The sequence below is a fragment of the Pseudorca crassidens genome, chromosome 11, assembly GCF_039906515.1.
Source record: "Pseudorca crassidens isolate mPseCra1 chromosome 11, mPseCra1.hap1, whole genome shotgun sequence".
NCBI classification, from domain to species: Eukaryota; Metazoa; Chordata; class Mammalia; order Artiodactyla; family Delphinidae; genus Pseudorca; species Pseudorca crassidens.
In genome coordinates this window covers 80875982-80897532 of record NC_090306.1, presented here as the reverse complement: position 1 = coordinate 80897532, position 21551 = coordinate 80875982, and the positions used below count along the sequence as shown (strand labels likewise).

At 41.1% G+C, this 21551-nt stretch overlaps 1 protein-coding gene across 6 annotated transcripts in view; it reads right to left on the bottom strand.

The window, feature by feature from the left end:
* The window catches only part of VEZT (vezatin, adherens junctions transmembrane protein), an 80775-nt gene extending 59226 nt beyond the window's left edge, over window positions 1-21549 (bottom strand). For 5 of the 6 annotated variants that reach the window (XM_067697578.1, XM_067697581.1, XM_067697579.1 and 2 more), the window contains exon 1: window positions 21392-21549. In XM_067697578.1, the coding sequence (XP_067553679.1) occupies window positions 21392-21490 (99 nt within the window). In that variant the 5' untranslated portion in view covers window positions 21491-21549. The remainder of the gene's footprint in view (window positions 1-21391) is intronic. The other variant, XM_067697584.1, reaches the window with a different exon arrangement.
* Window positions 21550-21551: the final 2 nt, after the last annotated feature.

Genomic DNA, 21551 nt, shown 5'->3' with positions numbered 1-21551 from the left:
TCATCAACTGGCATATATTGGGCACTTACTGAATGTACAGCAGAAGCAAGATGAGAAAGGAAAACTATCATTTTTAACTGCGTTAGAAAAAAAATTAGAGCCAGGTTAAACACACTGGCAAAATGTTGGGTGTGAGAAGAGCGTGCAGTAAACATTAAAATGAGGTTTGGACATTATTCGATCACATCCAACCTTACTTTCTTTTTTCCTTATTCCAAATAATAATAATAATAAAAAAGGTGGAGACAGAATTTGTGGTTCTGTTAAGAGACAGAGGGGAGGTCTTTATCTCAAAATGATTCATTATTCCCTATCATCAGGGAGATTCTGCAAGGAAAAGTAAAACCAAAAGAACATGGCAAAATATATACTAAAGTAGAAAATCCACTTTAATAAACGTGTTAAAGAGATATGAGGTTAACGATTGTGGATTTATCAGCAAAATCCCACAATAGGATATAGTTGGCCAGATTCTGTCAGCAAAATAAATTACAAAGTGGATTTAAAAATAAAGGATGTCCTCAAATATTTCAAATAAAGATGAATAGGCATTCGATCTTCTGTAGTGGGAGTAACAATACATGTGATAGCAATACTCTAAAAATCCAGAGGCAATGAAGTCAGTACACTAACACTATAGCCCTGTGGAGTACACTGAGCTTTGGGCCTTTTCTCCTAACTCCTTAAGGCATGATTTGCTCCTGGGAACTCAGAGAACACCTGGTAGAGAACCAGGAAAACTAAAATTGAGCCAAGGTTTTTGATCTAAAAATAGATTGGAGGGCTTCCCTGGTGGCATGGGGGTTAAGAATCCGCCTGCCAATGCAGGGAACATGGGTTTGAGCCCTGGTCCGGGAAGATCCCACATGCCGTGGAGCAACTAAGCCCATGTGCCACAACTACTGAGCCCATGTGCCACAACTACTGAAGCCCATGCACCTAGAGCCCACGCTCCGCAACAAAAGAAGCCACCGCAATGAGAAGCCCGCTCTTGGCAACAGAATAGCCCCCGAATAGCCCCCAAATAGCAGTGAAGACCCAATGCAGCCAAAAATAAATAAATAAAATAAAATAAAATAAATAAAAAAATAAAAGCAGACAGGAAATGAGCAGAATCTCTTCCTGTATTTCCTAATTAATGGAAGCCCCTAGGGGCCTACTGTCATTTAGTAAACCAACCTACCAGATTCAAGAAAAATTTAATACTAAAGGATGATCTGGTATAACTCCTTTATAACAGATGGGAAACAAGCTTTAGAGAAATTAAGTGATTCACTCAAGATATCATTGCTAATCAATCTTAGTCTCTTGATTACTAGTCTAGTTCCCTTTCCACAATGTTTTCAAAAAATGAAAGCTGTAGGGCTTCCCTGGTGGCGCAGTGGTTAAAGAATCCGCCAGTCAAGGCAGGGGACACGGGTTCGAGCCCTGGTCCGGGAAGATCCCACATGCCGCGGAGCAACTAAGCCTGTGCGCCACAACTACTGAGCCTGCACTCTAGAGCCCGCGAGCCACAACTACTGAGCCCGTGTGCTGCAACTACTGAAGCCCATGCGCCTAGAGGCCATACTCCACAACGAAAAGCCACCGCAGTGAGAAGACTAGTCCCCACTAGCCGCCACTAGAGAAAGCCTGCGTGCAGCAACAAAGACCCAACACAACCAAAAAATAAAAAAATAAAAAATAAATAAAAATAAATAAATTAAAAAAAAGAAAGCTATTAATATAGCTACATAAGTAATTAAAAGTAATTTAAGAACTGTGTATCACAGCTTGAGACAAAGGAACCTGCATTCTAATAAATGCAATAAAAATACATAAAAGAGAGAGAGACTAATTTACTACCTTTTGTGATGTTTACATATTTTTTAAAATGTTAAAATCTATATTGGAGCTCTGAGGATACATGATGAAGCCAAAATAGTAGAAACAACATGACCCAGACAGAAAAAAAGCAAAGACTTGTCCCTCAAGAAAAATTTGTACAATTCATTTTAAAGAAATTTATTCTTGCATATGTGGTAATAAACTAGCTTTGGACTTAATGGTCAATCTTGTATGTCAATAGGTTCAGATTTAGTATCTCCATTAATAAATTTCCTTTCTATTACAGATACTGATAAAAGCAGGAATTTTGCTATGCTTCTGATCTCAGCTGCTATTCAGAAGTAAATTACAAAATACAACTGTAAAGCTTTATGTACTACGGGTAACTGAAAATGCATTTTAAGGAAAAATAAGATGACACAACAATACCTACAATTTTATATGTATCATTTTTCCAGACAGCAAGCTCCATTGTCAAAATAGCAAATACTGTCAATGTATACATACACAGACGAAAACAATTTCCTTCCATTAGCCAAATCACTATTGCAAGTAGGAAAGAATCTACAAATGTTACTTATAAAACATGCCTTACTGTTCTTTAGAGATGTAAAATAACCTTTAAAAATATAAAGAAAGGAGAATCTTTCAAGCAAGAGAGGATTTTTTTGTAACTTTCTTTTAAATGTGGGAGATTATGTGAGAGCCATCTCACATTCATTTGACTGATTTAGCGCTGGGGGTCAGGGGAAGCTAAACCTGCCAAGCTGAACACACTGCCAACAAAGGGTTAACATTTAATAATTTACTGAGAAGGATGAAGGAGGGAAAGAAGTCAAGACAAGAGGGGCTTTCCCAGTTCTGAACACTTTCCCCAGTCATGAACAAGGGAAAAAAGAATGAATTTCAACAAATATCAAAAGGAATTCAACTACAGAAAAGGGTTACCATGGATGGAGAGTTCATAGAGTAAAAAAGTCCCTTGAGAACAACACTGTCCCTCTAAGAAAGTTACCAAAAAATGGTTTAGATGCACTACAAATAATGCAAAGAGGCAGAAATATTAGTCCTTTAAATAATTAGTTCTTATTTTCAGGTACTCTTCCCTCTAGGAGTAGAAGGATTCAAGATAGGATAAATGACTCAAAATTTCTGCAATTAATCTATGATGAAAAAATCCAACAGCTATGAATGAGCAATATCAGAACTAGTCTCCTAAGGTGACTAGAGAATTTTTACTCTCAAAACATCTTAATTAGAAATTACAATAACAGAGCAAAATGACAACACTGGTATCAGTATTTATCTTGCTTAATACCCACGTTAGATATGGAGTCCATCATTTTCTAAACTTTGTCCTGTTGCTGCTCAGCCTGAGTGTGAGGTTATGTTGTCCTTCCCACTTCAGTCTCCAGGGGGTAGTCAGGCTCCAAGATAAAGGAACTAACTTTGAAGATATATACAGAATCTAGCCTTGAAGAAATGAAAGTGGTCAGATTCTAGGGCAAGGGCCAGAGGACCAGAAGTTGGGCCTGGGAACCTCACTCTTCCTTCCTTTTCTTTCAGACCATCCCCAGTCCTTCCAGACTAGGAGGACTCAAAGGTGACTTCTGGAGGGAGAATACAAAAGACCAAGATTAGAAGATAGTAAAATTGACCAATAATCAAGGAAATTGGTATTAAACCAAGCCATTTCAAAAAGGTTTTAAATAGGGAAAGGATGTGATTAGAATAGTTTTCAAAACTTTGCTTGATTTAAAATTAAAATTTTAACACAGCACATGACTCTCTGAGTTAGTTTTAAGACATAAACGAGTCTGATTTCCGATTCTGAAAATCATTAAAATAACAGTATTACACCGTATACTAAAAACATCCCAGTTGCGGGTGGAGTCAAGATGGCGGACTAGGAGGATGTGGAATTCATGTCTCCACACAACTAGGGGACCTACCAGGCACCGGTACGGGACCACGGACACCTAAGGGGAAGGGAAGAACTGTCAGCAACCAGGTAGGAAATGGGGCGTGGGGGGGTGTGAAGGGAGAGAAGAAGTGGAGGTGGGAGGGGACTGGCAACGTTGAGGGGCGGCTGGGGAAGGGGAAGGGATCCCACACCCGAAGGGGTAAGTTGGGGGACCAGAGGATCAAAAGGGAGTGTGGCCAGGTGTCCCCTGCCCACTTGGGGCCCCAGGAACCTGCTGAGATCGGGCCTGATCCTCTGCCCACCTAGGCCCCCTCCAGCCGTGCAGGTCCTGAGGGAGGGGGAGGGAGGGAATGGGGAGCAAAAGTAAAGGCTGGACCCTGAGGGGGTGCTGGGGGAGGGGAGGAGTTCCTACACCCAGCCAGACCCACCCATGGTTAGGGGTCCAGCAGCAATGGGGGGTTCCCTGGGGGAGATGGTGGGGGAGGGGCACGAAGGAACAGAAAGGAACGGGGCCAGCGCTTTCCCTGTCCACTTAGGCACCGGGGAGCCTGTTGGGCTCCTGGGCCTAATGTTCTGCCCTCGGAACCTCCCTCCTGCCCCACAGAACCCAAGCCCTGCCCCTACACCCCAACCCAGGGCCCCACCTCTACACTTGGAGACCCCCTCCAACGTGCTGGGCCCAAGCCCCCCCCCCGACACCCTCACCCAGGGCTCTACCTCCAAACCCTGGAACTCCACACTCCAGAGGCCCCCCTTTCCACGGCTGCCCCTCCCCTTCCGAGCAGGTCCTAAGCAGAGGCCCCACCCCACGCTTCAACGTCGCCCCCCACCACCCGCCTAGGTCTCGCCCCACCCTAAACCCTGCCCCTGCCTAAACTCCATCCCCATAGCCAAGGCTTTTTTTTTTCCCTTCTTTTTTCCTCATTTAGATTGGGGTTCTATTTTACCTTGCTGACTCGCTGTTGATTCATTTATATTTTTCCTAGTAAATCTTTTATTTTTCTAATTTTCTTTCTTTCTTTTTTTTTTTTTTGCGGTATGTGGGCCTCTCACTGTTGTGGCCTCTCCTGTTGCGGAGCACAGGCTCCGGACGCACAGGCTCAGCGGCACGTGGGATCTTCCTGGACTGGGGCACGAACCCGTGTCCCCTGCATCGGCAGGTGGACTCTCAACCACTGCGCCACCAGGGAAGCCCTATTTTATTCTTTATACTTTGTTATTGTCCTCTCCTTTTGGCTTGTTTCTCCCTGCCCCACCCCCCACTTTATTTTTCTTTTTTCTGTTGTGGTTTTATTTTACCTTGTTGCTGTTGTTTCAATTATATTTTTATTTTTCCTAATATATATTTTATCTTTCTAATTTTATTTTTTATTCTTTCATATTGTACTACACCTTTTTTTTGTTTGTTTGTTTCTTTTCTGCCATGCCATGAAGCTTGCGGGATCTCGGTTCCCAGGCCAGAGGTTGGGCCTGAGCTCCTGTGGTGGGAGCTGCTAGTCCAAATTGCTGGACTAACAGAGAACCTCAGCCCCAGGTAATATTAACTGGAGTGAGGCCTCCTGGAGGTCCTACTCTCAGCACCAAGACCCGGCTCTATCCAACTGCCTGAAAACTCCAGTGCTGGATGCCTCAGGCCAAACAACCAGTAAGACAAGAATACAGCCCCACCCATCAAAAAAAAAAAAAAAAGAAAGAAACGACAAAAGTATGTTACAGACGAAAAAACAAGGTAAAAACCTACAAGACCAAATAAGATGAAATAGGCAAACTACCTGACAAAGAATCCAGAGAAATGATAATGAAGATGATCCAAAATCTCAGAAAGAGAATGGAGAAAACACAAGAAACATTTAACAAGGGTCTAGAAGAACTAAAGAGCAAACAAATGGTGATGAACAACACAATTACTGAAATTAAAAATACTCTAGAAGGAATCAATAGCAGAATAACTGAGGCAAAAGAATGGATAACTGAGCTGGAAGATACAATGGTGGAAATAACTGCCAGGGAGCAGAATAAGGAAAAAAGAATGAAAAGAATTGAGGACAGTCTCAGAGACCTCTGGGACAACACTAAACGCACCAGCATTCGAATTACAGGGGTCCCAGAAGAAGAAAAGAAAGGGTCTGAGAAAATATTTTAAGAGATTATAGTCGAAAACTTCCCTAACACGGGACAGGAAATAGTCAATCAAGTCCAGGAAGCGCAGAGAGTCCCATACAGGATAAACCCAAAGAGAAACACACCGAGACACATATTAATCAAACTATCAATAATTAAATACAAAGAAAAAATATTAAAAGCAGCAAGGGAAAAGCAGCAAATAACATGCAAGGGAATCCCCATAAGGTTAACAGCAGATCTTTCAGCAGAAACTCTGCAAGCCAGAAGGGACTGGCAAGACATATTTAAAGTGATGAAAGGGAAAAACCTACAACCAAGATTGTTCAACCCAGCAAGGATCTCATTCAGATTCGATGGAGAAATTAAAACCTTTACAAACAATCAAAAGGTAAGAGAATTCAGCACCACCAAATCAGCTTTACAACAAATGCTAAAGGAACTTCCCTAGGCAGGAAACACAAGAAAAGGAAAAGACCTACAAAAACAAACCCAAAACAATTAAGAAAATGGTAATAGGAACATACCTATCGATAATTACCTTAAATGTAAATGGATTAAATGCTCCAACCAAAAGACACAGACTGGCTGAATGGATACAAAAACAAGACCTGGACATATGCTGTCTACAGGAGACCCACTTCAGACCTAGGGACACATACAGACTGAAAGTGAGGGGATGGAAAAAGATATCCATGCAAATGGAAATCAAAAGAAAGCTGGAGTAGTAATTCTCATATCAGACAAAATAGACTTTAAAATAAAGAATGTTACAAGAGACAAGGAAGGACACTACATAATGACCAAGGGATCAATCCAAGAAGAAGGTGTAACAATTGTAAATATTTATGCACCCAACATAGGAGCAACTCAATACATAAGGCAAGTGCTAACAGCCATAAAAGAAGAAATCGACAGAAACACAATAATAGAAGGGGATTTTAACACCCCACTTTCACCAATGGACAGATCATCCAAAATGAAAATAAATAAGGAAACACAAGCTTTAAATGACACATTAAACAAAATGGACTTAATTGATATTTATAGGACATTCCATCCAAAAACAAGACAATACACTTTCTTCTCAAGTGCTCATGGAACATTCTCCAGGATAGACCATACCTTGGGTCACAAATCAAGCCTTGGTAAATTTAAGAAAATTGAAATCGTATCAAGTATCTTTTCCGACCACAATGCTATGAGACTAGATATCAATTACAGGAAAAAAAAAACTGTAAAAAATACAAACACATGGAGGCTAAACAATACACTACTAAATAACCAAGAGATCACTGAAGAAATCAAAGAGGAAATCAAAAAATACCTAGAAACAAATGACAATGGAAACACGATGACCCAAAACCTATGGGATGCAGCAAAAGCAGTTCTAAGAGGGAAGTTTACAGCAATACAATCCTACCTCAAGAAACACCTCAAAAAAAAATACCTAACCTTACACCTAAAGCAATTAGAGAAAGAAGAACAAGAAAACCCCAAAGTTAGCAGAAGGAAGGAAAGAAATAAAGATCAGATCAGAAATAAATGAAAAAGAAATGAAGGAAACAAGAGCAAAAATCAATAAAACTAAAACCTGGTTCCTTGATAAGATAAACAAAATTGATAAACCATTAGCCAGACTCATCAAGAAAAAAAGGGACAAGACTCAAATCAACAGAAATAGAAATGAAAAAGGAAAAGTAACAGCTGACACTGCAGAAATACAAAGGATTGTGAGACATTACTAAAAGCAACTATATGCCAATAAAAGAGACAACCTGGAAGAAATGGACAAATTCTTAGAAAAGTACAACCTTCCAAGACTGAACCAGGTAGAAATAGAAAATATAAACAAACCAATCACAAGCACTGAAATTGAAACTGTGATTAAAAAATCTTCCAACAAACAAAAGCACAGGACCAGAGGGCTTCACAGGAGAATTCTATCAAACATTTAGAGAAGAGCTAACACCTATCCTTCTCAAACTCTTCCAAAATATAGCAGAGGGAGGAACACTCCCAAACTCATTCTACAAGGCCACCATCACACTGATACCAAAACCAGACAAAGATGTCACAAAGAAAGAAAACTACAGGCCAATATCACTGATGAACATAGATGCAAAAATCCTCAACAAAATACTAGCAAACAGAATCCAACAGCACATTAAAAGGATCACACACCATGATCAAGTGGGGTTTATCCCAGGAATGCAAGGATTCTTCAACATACGCAAATCAATCAATGTGATACACCATATTAACAAATTGAAGAATAAAAACCATATGATCATCTCAACAAATGCAGAAAAAGCTTTCAACAAAATTCAACACCCATTTATGATAAAAACTCTACAGAAAGTAGGCAAAGAGAGAACCTACCTTAACATAATAAAGGCCATATATGACAAACCCACAGCCAACATTGTTCTCAACGGTGTAAAACTGAAACCATTTCCTCTAAGATCAGGAACAAGACAAGGTTGCCCACTCTCACCACTATTATTCAACATAGTTTTGGAAATTTTAGCCACAGCAAGCAGAGAAGAAAAAGAAATAAAAGGAATCCAAATCAGAAAAGAAGACGTAAAACTGTCACTGTTTGCAGATGACATGTACTATACATAGAGAATCCTAAAGATGCTACCAGAAAACTACCAGAGCTAATCAATTAATTTGGTAAAGTAGCAGGATACAAAATTAAGGCACAGAAATCTCTTGCATTCCTATACACTAATGATGAAAAATCTGAAAGACAAATTAAGGAAACAATCCCATTTACCATTGCAACAAAAAGAATAAAATACCTAGGAATAAACCTACCTAAGGAGACAAAAGAGCTGTATGCAGAAAACTATAAGACTCTGATGAAAGAAATTAAAGATGATACAAACAGATGGAGAGATATACCATGTTCTTGGATTGGAAGAATCAACATTGTGAAAATGACTATACTACCCAAAGCAATCTACAGATTCAGTGCAATCCCTATCAAACTACCACTGGAATTTTTCACAGAACTAGAACAAAAAATTTCACAATTTGTAATGGAAACACAAAAGACCCCAAATAGCCAAAGCAATCTTGAGAAAGAAAAACGGAGCCGGAGGAATCAGGCTCCCTGACGTCATACTACACTACAAAGCTACAGTAATCAAGATAGTATGGTACTGGCACAAAACCAGAATATAGAACAATGGAACAGGATAGAAAGCCCAGAGATAAACCCATGCACATATGGTCACCTTACCTTTGATAAAGGAGGCAAGAGTACACAAAGGTTGGAGAAAATACAGCCTCTTCAATTAAGTGGTGCTGGGAAAACTGGACAGCTACATGTAAAAGAATGAAATTAGAACACTTCCTAACACCATACACAATAATAAACTCAAAATGGATTAAAGACCTAAATGTAAGGCCAGACACTGTAAAACTCTTAGAGGAAAACATAGGCAGAACACTCCATGACATAAATCACAGCAAGATCCTTTTTGACCCACCTCCTAGAGAAATGGAAATAAAAACAAAAATAAACAAATGGGACCTAATGAAACTTAAAAGCTTTTACACAGCAAAGGAAACCATAAACAAGACTAAAAGACAACTCTCAGGATGGGAGAAAATATTTGCAAACAAAGCAACTGACAAAAGATTAATCTCCGAAATATACAAGCAGCTCATGCAGCTCAATATCAAAAAAAACAAACAGCCCAATTCAAAAATGGGCAGAAGACGTAAATAGACATTTCTCCAAAGAAGATATACAGATTGCCAACAAACACATGAAAGGATGCTCAACATCACTAATCATTAGAGAAATGCAAATCAGAACTACAATGAGGTATCACCTCACACAGGTCAGAATGGCCATCATCAAAAAATCTACAAACAGGGCTTCCCTGGTGGCGCAGTGGTTGAGAGTCCGCCTGCCAATGCAGGGGACACGGGTTCGTGCCTCGGTCCGGGAGGATCCCACATGCCGCGGAGCGGCTGGGTCCGTGGGCCATGGCCGCTGGGCCTGCGCGTTCGGAGCCTGTGCTCCGCGGTGGGAGAGGCCACAACAGTGAGAGGCCCACGTACCGCAAAAAAAAAAAAAAAAAAAAAAAAAAAATCTACAAACAATAAATGCTGGAGAGGGTGTGGAGAAAAGGGAAGCCTCTTGAACTGTTGGTGGGAATGTAAATTGATACAGCCACTATGGAGAACAGTATGGAGATTCCTTAAAAAACTAAAAATAGAACTACCATACGACCAGCAATCCCACTACTGGGCATATGCCCTGAGAAAACTATAATTCAAAATGAGTCATGTACCACGGTGTTCACTGCAGCTCTATTTACAATAGCCAGAACATGGAAGCAACCTAAGTGTCCATCAACAGATGAATGGATAAAGAAGCTGTGGTACATATATACAATGGAATATTCCTCAGCCATAAAACGAAACGAAAATGAGTTATTTTTAGTGGGGTGGATGGGCCTAGAGTCTGTCATACAGAGTGAAGTAAGTCAGAAAGAGAAAAACAAATACCGTATGCTAACATATATATATGGAATCTAAAAAGAAAAATGGTTCATGAACCTAGGGGCAGGATAGGAATAAAGATGCATTTGTAGAGAATGGACTTGAGGACACGGGGAGGGGGAAGGGGAAGCTGGGATGAAGTGAAGAGTAGCACTGACATATATACACTACCAAACATAAAATAGATAGCTTGTGGGAAGCAGCTGCATAGCACAGGGAGATCAGCTCAGTGTTTTGTGACCACCTAGAGGGGTGGGATAGGGAGAGTGGAAGGAGGACGCAAGAGGGAGGAGATAAAGGGATATATGTATATGTATAGCTGATTCACTTTGTTATACAGCAGAAACTAACACAACATTGTAAAGCAATTATACTCCAATATAGATGTTAAAAAAAATAAAAAAATAAAAATATCCCAGTTAAATTTTCTTAGGAGAAGGGAGGTTAGGTCCTATGATGGATATGGTGGGCTGGTTTGTTCAGCGTCTATACTACATTCCTTCCTAGTATGACTCCTGTATTAAAGGGATGGAAAGGCTAAATGTGATATTTTCCAAATTATCTTGCAGCTAGGGTTCTAGATATAAATGAGGGTTCCCAATTTGGAAGGAAGCAGAGATTCACTTCTTGCTGACCTTTTTTTTTTTTGCTGGTAAACAAAGCTGTGGATGCAAAATGTTTCTAAAGCAGTATTCCAATATGTATTCTCCAGCTTACCAGTAAGGCAGAGGCAGTTGTGGAAGAGACAGTGGACAGTTAACCTGAAATACACTGCACAGGCTTAGTAGAGGTCAAATGGTAGATGGCAAGGAAACATATTGCAGGTTAAAAAGCTAATGACCCATTCCAGCCAAATGGCAAAACATTTTAAAAAACTACTGCCACTGTAATATTTGTACCTTGAAAGACAAACCATGTGCCTAACAAGCTTTCAGCTCTGCAAAAGAAGGGTGTCTCTGCCTGTGGCCTGAGATTCCAGCTGACTGAAAATGGTAATGGGGGGGGGAGCAGTGTTCTCATGGCTGGAAAAGCCAAAAGGCAGGAAATAAGCTGGCGGCCTGAAGCCTTTCCGAAGACCCTCCTTCAAAATAATGGGAACCAGTCCAGCTGCTAAGATCTAATTAAGGGTGATACGTTTCCACCCAAGCCTCTTATTGCAGATGATGCCATGAAGTTGAAAAAGTCCAAAACAGAACCAGTATACAATCTACAGACTTCGGATTTAAGAGCTTGGTCTAAATGTGCTCTTTAACTGTGGTTACTTGTATATGAAACTGCCTACAAGCAAACAGACTGGAAATCTACTACATTTCAGGGAACTACACTACTAAAGAAACCAATACCCTGCAAAAACTCATATTCAACCTTTAAAGCAACTCTTCGGTCCACAACCTACACCAGCAGGAATCAGGCTGTGAAAGGTATGCAGTCCCCAAGAAAGGTATACTTTAAAACCCATTTCATATGAGGCAATGGAGTGCTAAGAGATGAAGAATAAGTTCTCAGAGGGCAAAACCAAAGGTCGTGGATGACAATGGATAAGAGTTAATCCTAGAGAATAGAATAGGGGCTACAAAATAAGTTAACCAAGGAAGTCTTCTTGAAGGAAGACTTTACAAGAAACAGATGGCACACTCAAAAGGGATAACTGAAAAGAGTTTAATGAAATGACCATTTATTTACCAAGGCATAAGAAGGGTTGAGGCAACCAATAGGGGATAGTGAAGCACCCAGGGACTAGCAACAGCCGGAACTTATTATCTTCCACAGGCCTAAAGGTCAAAGGAAAGAAGCAGTGTCACTGAAGCCCTGTAAGAGATGAAGTTAGGGCTTCCTTGGTGGCGCAGTGGTTGAGAGTCCGCCTGCCGATGCAGGGGACACGGATTCGTGCCTCGGTCCAGGAAGATCCCACATGCCGCGGAGCGGCTGGGCCCATGAGCCATGGCCGCTGAGCCTGCGCGTCCGGAGCCTGTGCTCCGCAACGGGAGAGGCCACAACAGTGAGAGGCCCGCGTACCGCAAAAAAAAAAAAGAAAAAAAAAAAGAAGAGATGAAGTTAAAGGAGTCCCCCAAGAAGACTTGCGCCTTTAGGTACAGGAACACAATCACTACCAAATGGTAGCCCTGCTGGGAGGGAACTAGGAAAATAAATATCTCTCCAGTGCTTTCTCTTCTACCCTCTTGCTATATGTTTGTGTCCTCCCAAAATTCATATGTTGAAACCTAATCCCCAATGTTATCAGTATTTGGAGCTGAGGGCTTTGAGAGGTGCTTAGGTCATGTGGTTGGATCCCTCAAGAATAGAATCAGTACCCTTATAAAAGAGATCCCAGAGAGTTCCCTCACCCCCTCTGCCATATGAAGACACAGGGAAAAGACAGTCATTTATGAACCAGGAAGTGGGTTCTCATCAGAACTCAACCATGCTGGCACCCTGAATCTTAGGTTTCCCAGCCTCCAGAACTGTGAGAAATAAATTTTTGTTGTTTATAAGCCACCCAGCCTATGGCATTTTGTTATAGCAGCCTGAACAAATTAAGATACCTCTGATTTAAGAGATCTTTCTCATCAGCTGAACCTAAATGGAATCGATAGGACACGGAAATACAGGTGATGCGTTCCATAATGATCAGGGTAGAACTACGGGTCTGGAGGAGCACATGAAGAAAAATCATCACTAACAATAACATCAATCCCTTGCCCATACCCCTATTAAATCACCTATTAAGAACAAATCACAAAGGAAATTACAAAATTGTGAGACAAACCACATTTCAAAACTCATGAAATACAGCCAATGCAGCACTCATAGGGAAATTTATAACCTTACAAATTAGTTTTAGTACTTAAGTCTTTAACTCAAAAAGCTAGAGGGCTTCCCTGGTGGCGCAGTGGTTGAGAGTGTGCCTGCCGATGCAGGGGACACGGGTTCGTGCCCCGGTCCGGGAAGATCCCACATTCCGCAGTGCGGCTGGGCCTGTGAGCCATGGCCGCTGAGCCTGCGTGCCCGGAGCCTGTGCTTCGCAACGGGAGAGGCTACAGCAGTGAGAGGCCCGTGTACCGCAAAAAAAAAAAAAAAAAAAAAGAGAAGCCATGACTAACATAAGTAATAAGACCTAATTAGGTCACTTACATTAAGTCATTTAATACTCACAACTGCTCTATGAGATTGATACTGTCATTTCTACTTAATATTGAGAAAACTGAAACACAGAGAAGTTAAGTAAACTGCTCAAAATCACACTAACTATTATGTACTGGAGCTAGGATTTCCCATGCTGTCCAACTCGAGTCTGTTCCTTTGACAACTGTATTACACTCCCTTTCAGAATAAAAAAAGACTATCAAAATATCCCCCCAAATAGAAAACTGGAACTAAGCAATAACCATAAAAGAAAAGGAACCAATGGACATCATCCATTCCCCATATCCCCAGCAAAGGCCTAGACCAGGGGTCCCCAACCCCCAGAGCCGCAGACCAGTACCGGTCCGTGGCCTGTTAGGAGCTGGGCTGCACAGCAGGCGAGTGAGAGAAGCTTCATCTGCCGCTCCCCATCACTCGCATTACCACCCGCACCATCCCCACACTTCATTCCCCACCCCACCCCTACTCCCCCCACCCTCCCCTGCCGCCCGGTCTGTGGAAAAACTGTCTTCCACGAAACCGATCCCTGGTGCCAAAAAGGTTGGGGACTGCTGGCCTAGACAGTTTAAGGGCCAATTTTAGCTATGCCCTCAAGGAATAGATCATTCCTGAAAGGTAGCAGAATATGTCCCCCCAAAATTATGTCATTGGGCATATTGATTATTTTGAGCTGTAGGCACTTGAAAAACAGCACATGAAGGGGAAAACTTTCTCTGAACTCTCCCCCTTATTCTGCCTAAAGACAAATCTTCCAAAAGGAACTCAATTATCATAAATCCCTTCCCTGGGAGTTTCATCAACTAGAGAAGATTGAGTCATCACAGGAGAGGAGGCTACACCCAGACAAATTTTGTCGTATCTCCCATCTGTTCTTCTAAGGGTCCATTTATCTTTCCTAAGTAAACATTTACTCTTCCCTAAGAGGTCTACACCCCCTCCCCCCCATATAGATGCTATCTGAGCCTGAATTCCAAGCCATCGAGTGTTAGATTCCCCTGGGTATCGACAAAGATTCTTTCTTTAATCAAACTTTAGTCAGGCTCCTGAAATTTCTCCTAGGCCTACCTGTGCACTTCCTTGCAAAATCTAGTTTTAACAAGAACCCTGGTATGCCAGTTTAGCAAGCGTCTCCCATCCGCCACAACTGATCACCCTCAATATTGGGTTCCTCATCTTCTACCATTCCCCTAGGTGTAATCATGCCCCATAGGGGTAACAGAAGCTAGTGACTAATAGAGATTCTTGAGCTTGTCTTACAGAACAACAGATAAGGGAACAGCTTGTTAAAACCTCTCTGCTTATAAACTGCCTTCACTGATCAGCTTGCTTTAGTTTTTTCCCCTCTCCTTAACTGCATACCCTCCAAGCTTCACATAGCTTAGGTAATACACCACAAGACACCTTAACCACCCCACAGATAACACCTCAGATGTATGGGGTTGCTATGGTAATGGGGGCAGAGACTTAAGTTGTTTTTTCGGAACTTAGAGTCAGCTCTTGTTCAGTTCGAGCTAAGACTGGTTGGGACCACGGGCCCTAACACTGGGCCTGCACAGGTGTTGGATGAATGCTCTTTTGTTGTCAGAGGGCCAAAACCTCCACCCCCAAATCATGCTAAGCACCTCCATTTTTTAACATGCATCCCTGGAAGAAGCATGTAACCAAGATGTATCTGCACAGAACACCGACTACCTCACTTTTCCCCTACCTCCAATCACCTTTCCTCACACCTAAGACCACCCTGATCCTTTACCCCATAAATATCCCACCTTTGGGAGGGTGGATTTCAGACTTGTTCTCCTCCCTTGGCTGCTTTGTGAATAAACTCTCTCTGCTGCAAACCTTGGTGTCTGAGGTAACAGAGGTAATGTCTGACTACCCTAGCCTGTCTTCACCAAGAATCCCATTATATTGGTTTAGCCAAAACCCCTCCTGACCCCGTGTTTCCTCTTAGTAATTAAATTCCCATTTATCCATGCTGTATTTGCAATAGAACCCAGTTCTATACTGAGGTCTCTTTCCCCCTATTGTATGTCCTGAATAAAATACGTTTTAACTGCCTTAACTACTGTCTAGCTCTGTTTTGTTTTGTTTTTTTAAACAGTATCTCCCATGTATATATGCAGTATACGTGTTGTTAAAAACAGGACAACAGGCCCCAAACGGAGTCACTTATACTAAGATCCACCTTACCAAATCAAGACTTAATTACACTTTTGGCCTTTCCAAGAAATGTAACTGAACAGGACCTGTGGAGCCTTCCCAGGACAGAGCCCCTCCCCCATATCTTCTGCTGTAGCTCCTCTTAGAAGTGCCAAGATAACAGTATTTCATGCATATTTCCTGAGCTTTTCAGATGCTAAAACCACCACCACATGGAAGAAATTAGCTACTTGATGATCATAAGCCTGTAGCCCCCAGACCTACTGGTACCTAAGGATTGATAATGTTAACTGCCCTGTTACCTCAAGATCAACCAATCAGAGAATTGTGCATGAACTGAGATGCCAGCACATACCCTGGGATGCCCCTCCCCTCCCCTGACCTTTAAAAATGCTTTGCTGAAACCCTTCAAGGAGTTAGGGGTTTTTTTTGGGCACGAGCCACCTGTTCTCCTTGCATGCCCCTGCAACAAAGCTTTCTCTGCTCCAAACTTCGACTTTTCGGTTTGTTTGGCCTTACTGGGCGTCAGTCACAGGAACCTGCGTTCGGTAACAGAAATAGAATCTTAAGCCAGTCAGTCAGGAACTACCCAATCAACACTAGTGAGGTAATCTGCCTGACAGACCCGTGCCATCCCCTAAAAGAACGTGACCTTGACACAAACAATCCACTCTTTTTTTAAAATTTATATTTTTATACAGCAGGTTCTTATTAGTTATCTATTTTATACATATTAGTGTATATATGTCAATCCCAGCCATAAAAAGAACGACATTGGGTCATTTGTAGAGACGTGGATGAATCTAGAGACTGTCATAAAGAGTGAAGTAAGTCAGAAAGAGAAAAATATCGTATATTAATGCATATATGTGGAACCTAGAAAAATGGTACAGATGAACCGGTTTGCAGGGCAGAAATAGAGACACAGATGCAGAGAACAAATGTATGAACATCAAGGGGGGAAAGTGGCAGGGGTGGGTGGTGGTGGTGGGATGAATTGGGAGATTGGGATTGACCAATCCACTCTTTGCTAGCCTAACTTCCTTGTCCCACTCCCTTCTGCCTACAAGTCTTTCATCTTTTACAGATCCTGGGAAGAAGATCCTTTCTGTCTGCTGGATGGGACGCTGCCTAATTCATGAATCGTTGAAGAAAACCAGTAAGATCTTTTAAATTTACTCCAGTTGAATTTTGTTTCCTAACAATGTTAATAAACTTTTGTTTTTCTTTTGTTAATCTATCTTTTATGACAGGGGTCTCAGCCAAGAACTCGAAAGGTAGAGGGAAAATTGTTTTTCCTCCCCTGTATTCCCAGTTTGTAAAATCAGTCCTAGAGCACAGAAAGTGATGGGAAGCTGCTTGACTCATTTAGGAGGCAAGCAATAAAAATGCTATTGGAATATTCAATACTGTAAAGATGTCAGGTCTCTCCAAATTAATCCATAGATTCAAAGCAATTCCAATCAAATCTTGGTAGTTTCCTTTTTCTAAAGTGAAAATGATAGGCTGATTCTAAAATTCATTCAGAAATACAAAGGGCTAAAAATAGCCAAAGCAATCTTGAAGGAAAATAAAGCTGGCTGGTTTTATTCTATCAGACACTAGTATGTATTATAAAGTTAAAAAGTAATTAAAATAATGTCGTATAGGCACAAGAATGATCAAATTAACCAATGGAAAAGAGAATACCCAAAAACAAGGCCACACATACAAGGTATCCTGATTTATCACAAAGGCAACGTTGTAGTTCAGCGAGGAAAGGATGGTCTGTTCAGAAAATGCCAGGCTAGGACTTCCCTGGTGACGCAGTGGTTAAGAATCTGCCTGCCAATGCAGGGGACACAGGTTCAAGCCCTGGTCTGGGAAGATCCCACATGCCTCGGAGCAACGAAGCCCATGTACCACAACTACTGAGCCTGTGCTCTAGAGCCCGCAAGCCACAACTACTGAGCCCACGTGCCATAGCTACTGAAGCCCGTGTGCCCCGAGCCCGTGCTCCACAGCAAGAGAAGCCACCACAGTGAGAAGCCCGCGCACCGCAATGAAGAGTAGCACCCGCTTGCCACAACTACAGAAAGCTGGCGCGCAGCAATGAAAACCCAACACAGCCAAAAATAAATAAATTTATAAATAAATAAATAAAGTTGTTTCCTGAAGATGGAAATTCCTTCTTAAAAAAAAAAAGAAAAAAAAAAAAAGAAAATGCCAGGTTAACTAGACATCCATGTGGGAAAAAAACATATGTTGACCTTTACTTGATACCATACAAAAGTCAGTTCCAGACGGATAGCAGATCTAGAAGCAAAAGGTAAAATAAAGCTTTTAGAGAAAATAATCTTTGTCACCTTAGATCAGGCAAATATTTCTTTAAAGGCACTAACCATAAAAGAAAAAGGTTTACTTGGATTATGATAAAGTTAAGAGCTTCTGTTCATTGAAAGACACTATTAAGAGAGTGCCACATACCTCCTGAGATATTTGAGGTACACAGATCCAACAAAGGACTTATATCCAGTATATGTAAAGAACTCCTTCAAATCAGTAACAAGAAGAGATAATCCAAAAGGAAAATATGCAACAAACTTGAATTGGCTTCACTAAAGTGGATACAAAACTGGTCCTTAAACATATAAAAAGACTCCCCCTTTCCTTATCAGAGAAATGCAAATTAAAGCCAAGAGGAGATACCAGTACACACCTACCAGAATGGTAAAAAGAGAAACTGAAATTAGCAAGTGTTGGTGAGGCTATAGAGCAACTGGACCTCTCCTGTACTGCTGGTAGGAATATAAATTGGTACAACCACTTTGGAATAGTGTTTGGCAATATCTACACAGGTGAATGTATATATTTCCTATGACTTAGCAGTTCCACGTCTAAGTATATACTCAACAGAAATATGTTCAATAAGACATATATACTAAAAGGTTCATACTAGCACTGTTCATAATAGTCTCAAACTGGAAATCACCCGAAGACCATTAATAGTAGAGTGGATTTAAAAATGGTCATGCATTCACATGGAATACTACAGAGAAATAAAAAATGCTCACATGACCATATGGATGAATCTAACAAACAAAACCAGAGAGCAAAAAGTCAGAGCAAAAAGAGCATATACAAATGGAATTGCCCAGTGTGTAAACTATAAAAATAGACAAAAGGAATCTAAGTTAGTTATTACAAATCTGAATTGTGGTTATCTTTGGGGTGGGGAGAAGTGACTGAAAGGGAGTAAAAGGGAGTTTCTGGTGTGCTGGTTGACGTTCAGTTTCTTAACATGGGTACTGGTTACATGGATGTATTCAACATGTGAAAATTCATCAATCTGCACATTTATGATTTGTGCACTTTTCTTACGAATATCATGCTGCAATAAAAATTAATGTATGTGACAAAAAGCAAATAAATTAAACTACAAACTAAAAAAAATTTCTAGAAGTATGGTACGGTTAAGTAACATATGAAAAACGTATGCAAGGGACTTCCCTGGCGGTCCAGTGGTTGAAACTTCACCTTCCAATGCAGGGGTTGCAGGTTTGATCCCTGGTCAGGGAGCTAAGATCCCACATGCCTCACAGCCAGAAAACCAAAACATAAAACAGAAGCAATATTGCAACAAATTCAATAAAGACTTTACACCGGGTTCACATCAAAAAACAAACAAACAAACAAAGTAAAACGTATGCAAGTCGTAAGAAGCTAACATCCAATAGTAAAATGAGCAAAAACTACAAAAAAATGCTCAAGAAAGAAATAAAAATGTTCCCAGTAAATGCACAAAATGTAAATTAGAACAACAGAATGCTATTTTTCCTATAAAATTAACAAAGATTAAAGGAAACTAATAAGGTTGCTGCTGAGGATTTGGTGAAAATACTCCAAATGGAAACTTGAATAGGTATAACCTTTCTGCATAAGTCTTAAAAAATGTTCATATCCTTTGACCCACTAGTTTCCCTTCTAGAAATTACTATAAGGAAAAATCAGAGATGCAGTAAAAGATGGACTTATGTCAGTGCTGATTACAATTGTATTTTGAAACAATATAACCAAGAATGGGAAAATAGTTATATTATGATACACATACATGATTGGATATTATGTTATTGTTTTCAAAGAGTAATGAATAGGAAAAGACTCACTGAAAAATACATATAAAATTCTATGTGGTATATTTTTTGTGTTTTAAAAAATATCAAACATACATTTGAATAGAAAAAAGTCTGTAAGAACACATACTATAATGTTAATAGTGGCCATCTGTGGGTGGTAGGAAAATGAGTGATTTTAATTTTGTGGCTTGTTTTCTACAATGAAATGTTCTTTGAGCATGTATTACTATTATACTCAGATATCTAAGAATAGGGTAAAAAAGTATCCACCCACTTTCCTCTCTCTAGCAATCTAAGCAACATAGATTTTTGTCTCTTCTTCATCTCCCACATTCTATCTTGTAACTGTTTCCTCGATTTTACCTTAGAAGTATCTGTCCAAGCCATTATTCAATTATTTCTTCTCTCTTTTCCAGAACTCAGGCGCTTGCCTTCCCTACTGACCTCCTCAAATCCAGGCACTCCCTTTTGGTAAAAGAGCCCTATCTTCCACTACTTCTTCATTCCAGCCCCATCAAACCACTTAATATAGCGACACTCCACACTCAAGTCCCTGAAAAATCTACACCAGGTACTTTCACACCTCCCAACCTTGAGATACTCTGTTCTCTTTCCTTATAATGCATTTTCTCCCTTCCATCTCTCTAAACATATTCACAGTTCAAGATCCACCTGGGTGGATATACTGGGTGTAGTGTCTGCGAGGCCACAAGAACAGACAGCGGTTTCCAAATCAATCCTCCAATGACAGTTTGTATATGTTTCAACATTTACCATTCTGTACTATTTATTGCGTAGCTCTCTGATGGTATGGAATGAGCCGTTTCTTTTAAATTTCTTAAAATCTTGTCGGATGAATGGATTTTAGTAAAGTATACATACATGCCTTATACAGGGGTGTGACTTTTCACCTGTGTCTTGATAGACAAATGGCAACAAAAACACTAGACTGTTTTTTTGTTTTTGTTTTCATTCAAGATGGCAGAGAACGTCTTAAAATAGTCCCACACAAAAGCACTCACACCCGAGCCTCGAATCAGAAGAACTAGCTACACCTAGCGCAACAGCAAAGGACAAAAGAATTAGATGCTGAGATGCCCCGGCCCAAATCACCCACAGTAGGTCCCACACACAGATATTAAACCACGGTATAAGAAAACAAAAACAAAAACAAAAACTAGCACCTGCTGCCTCCATTCCGAGGGCCACGCCTCGACCGCGAACTGTGACCTGGGGCATTTCTGGATACTGACCCGAACAAATCGGGGACTAAAAAGGTGGAGGCTAAATCGTACGGGTGAGTAGGAACAAGCAGGGTTCTAGTCCACCGGCCTGGCTGGGAATTCTGGGAGGGCCCGAGGCAGAGGCCGGGCGCGGCGAGAGAGCCTCAGGCTACACCTGTCAGGCTGCGTCCAACATTAGGCCCAGAAATTGCCGAGATTCGGTGACCGAGGCCGGCAGGAGCGTCACCCGATTCCTCGCCCCGGGATCTGCCTCTCGCCCGGCCTCCTCGCCTTCTCCCTCGTCCTAATCAAACAAAGGCAATTCACACGCACCGCCATTTTCCCCTTACCTCAAAAACCACCTCTTCGTCAAAATCCGGTGTCATCCTTCTCCGCCATGCCACCCGCCTCAGCACGATGGGAAATGAAGGCGGGAGAACCGGCTGCATGCGCCCAGGCGTCTGCTTCTGAAGGTCCCGTGAGTCCAGAAAACTACAATTCCCAGCATGC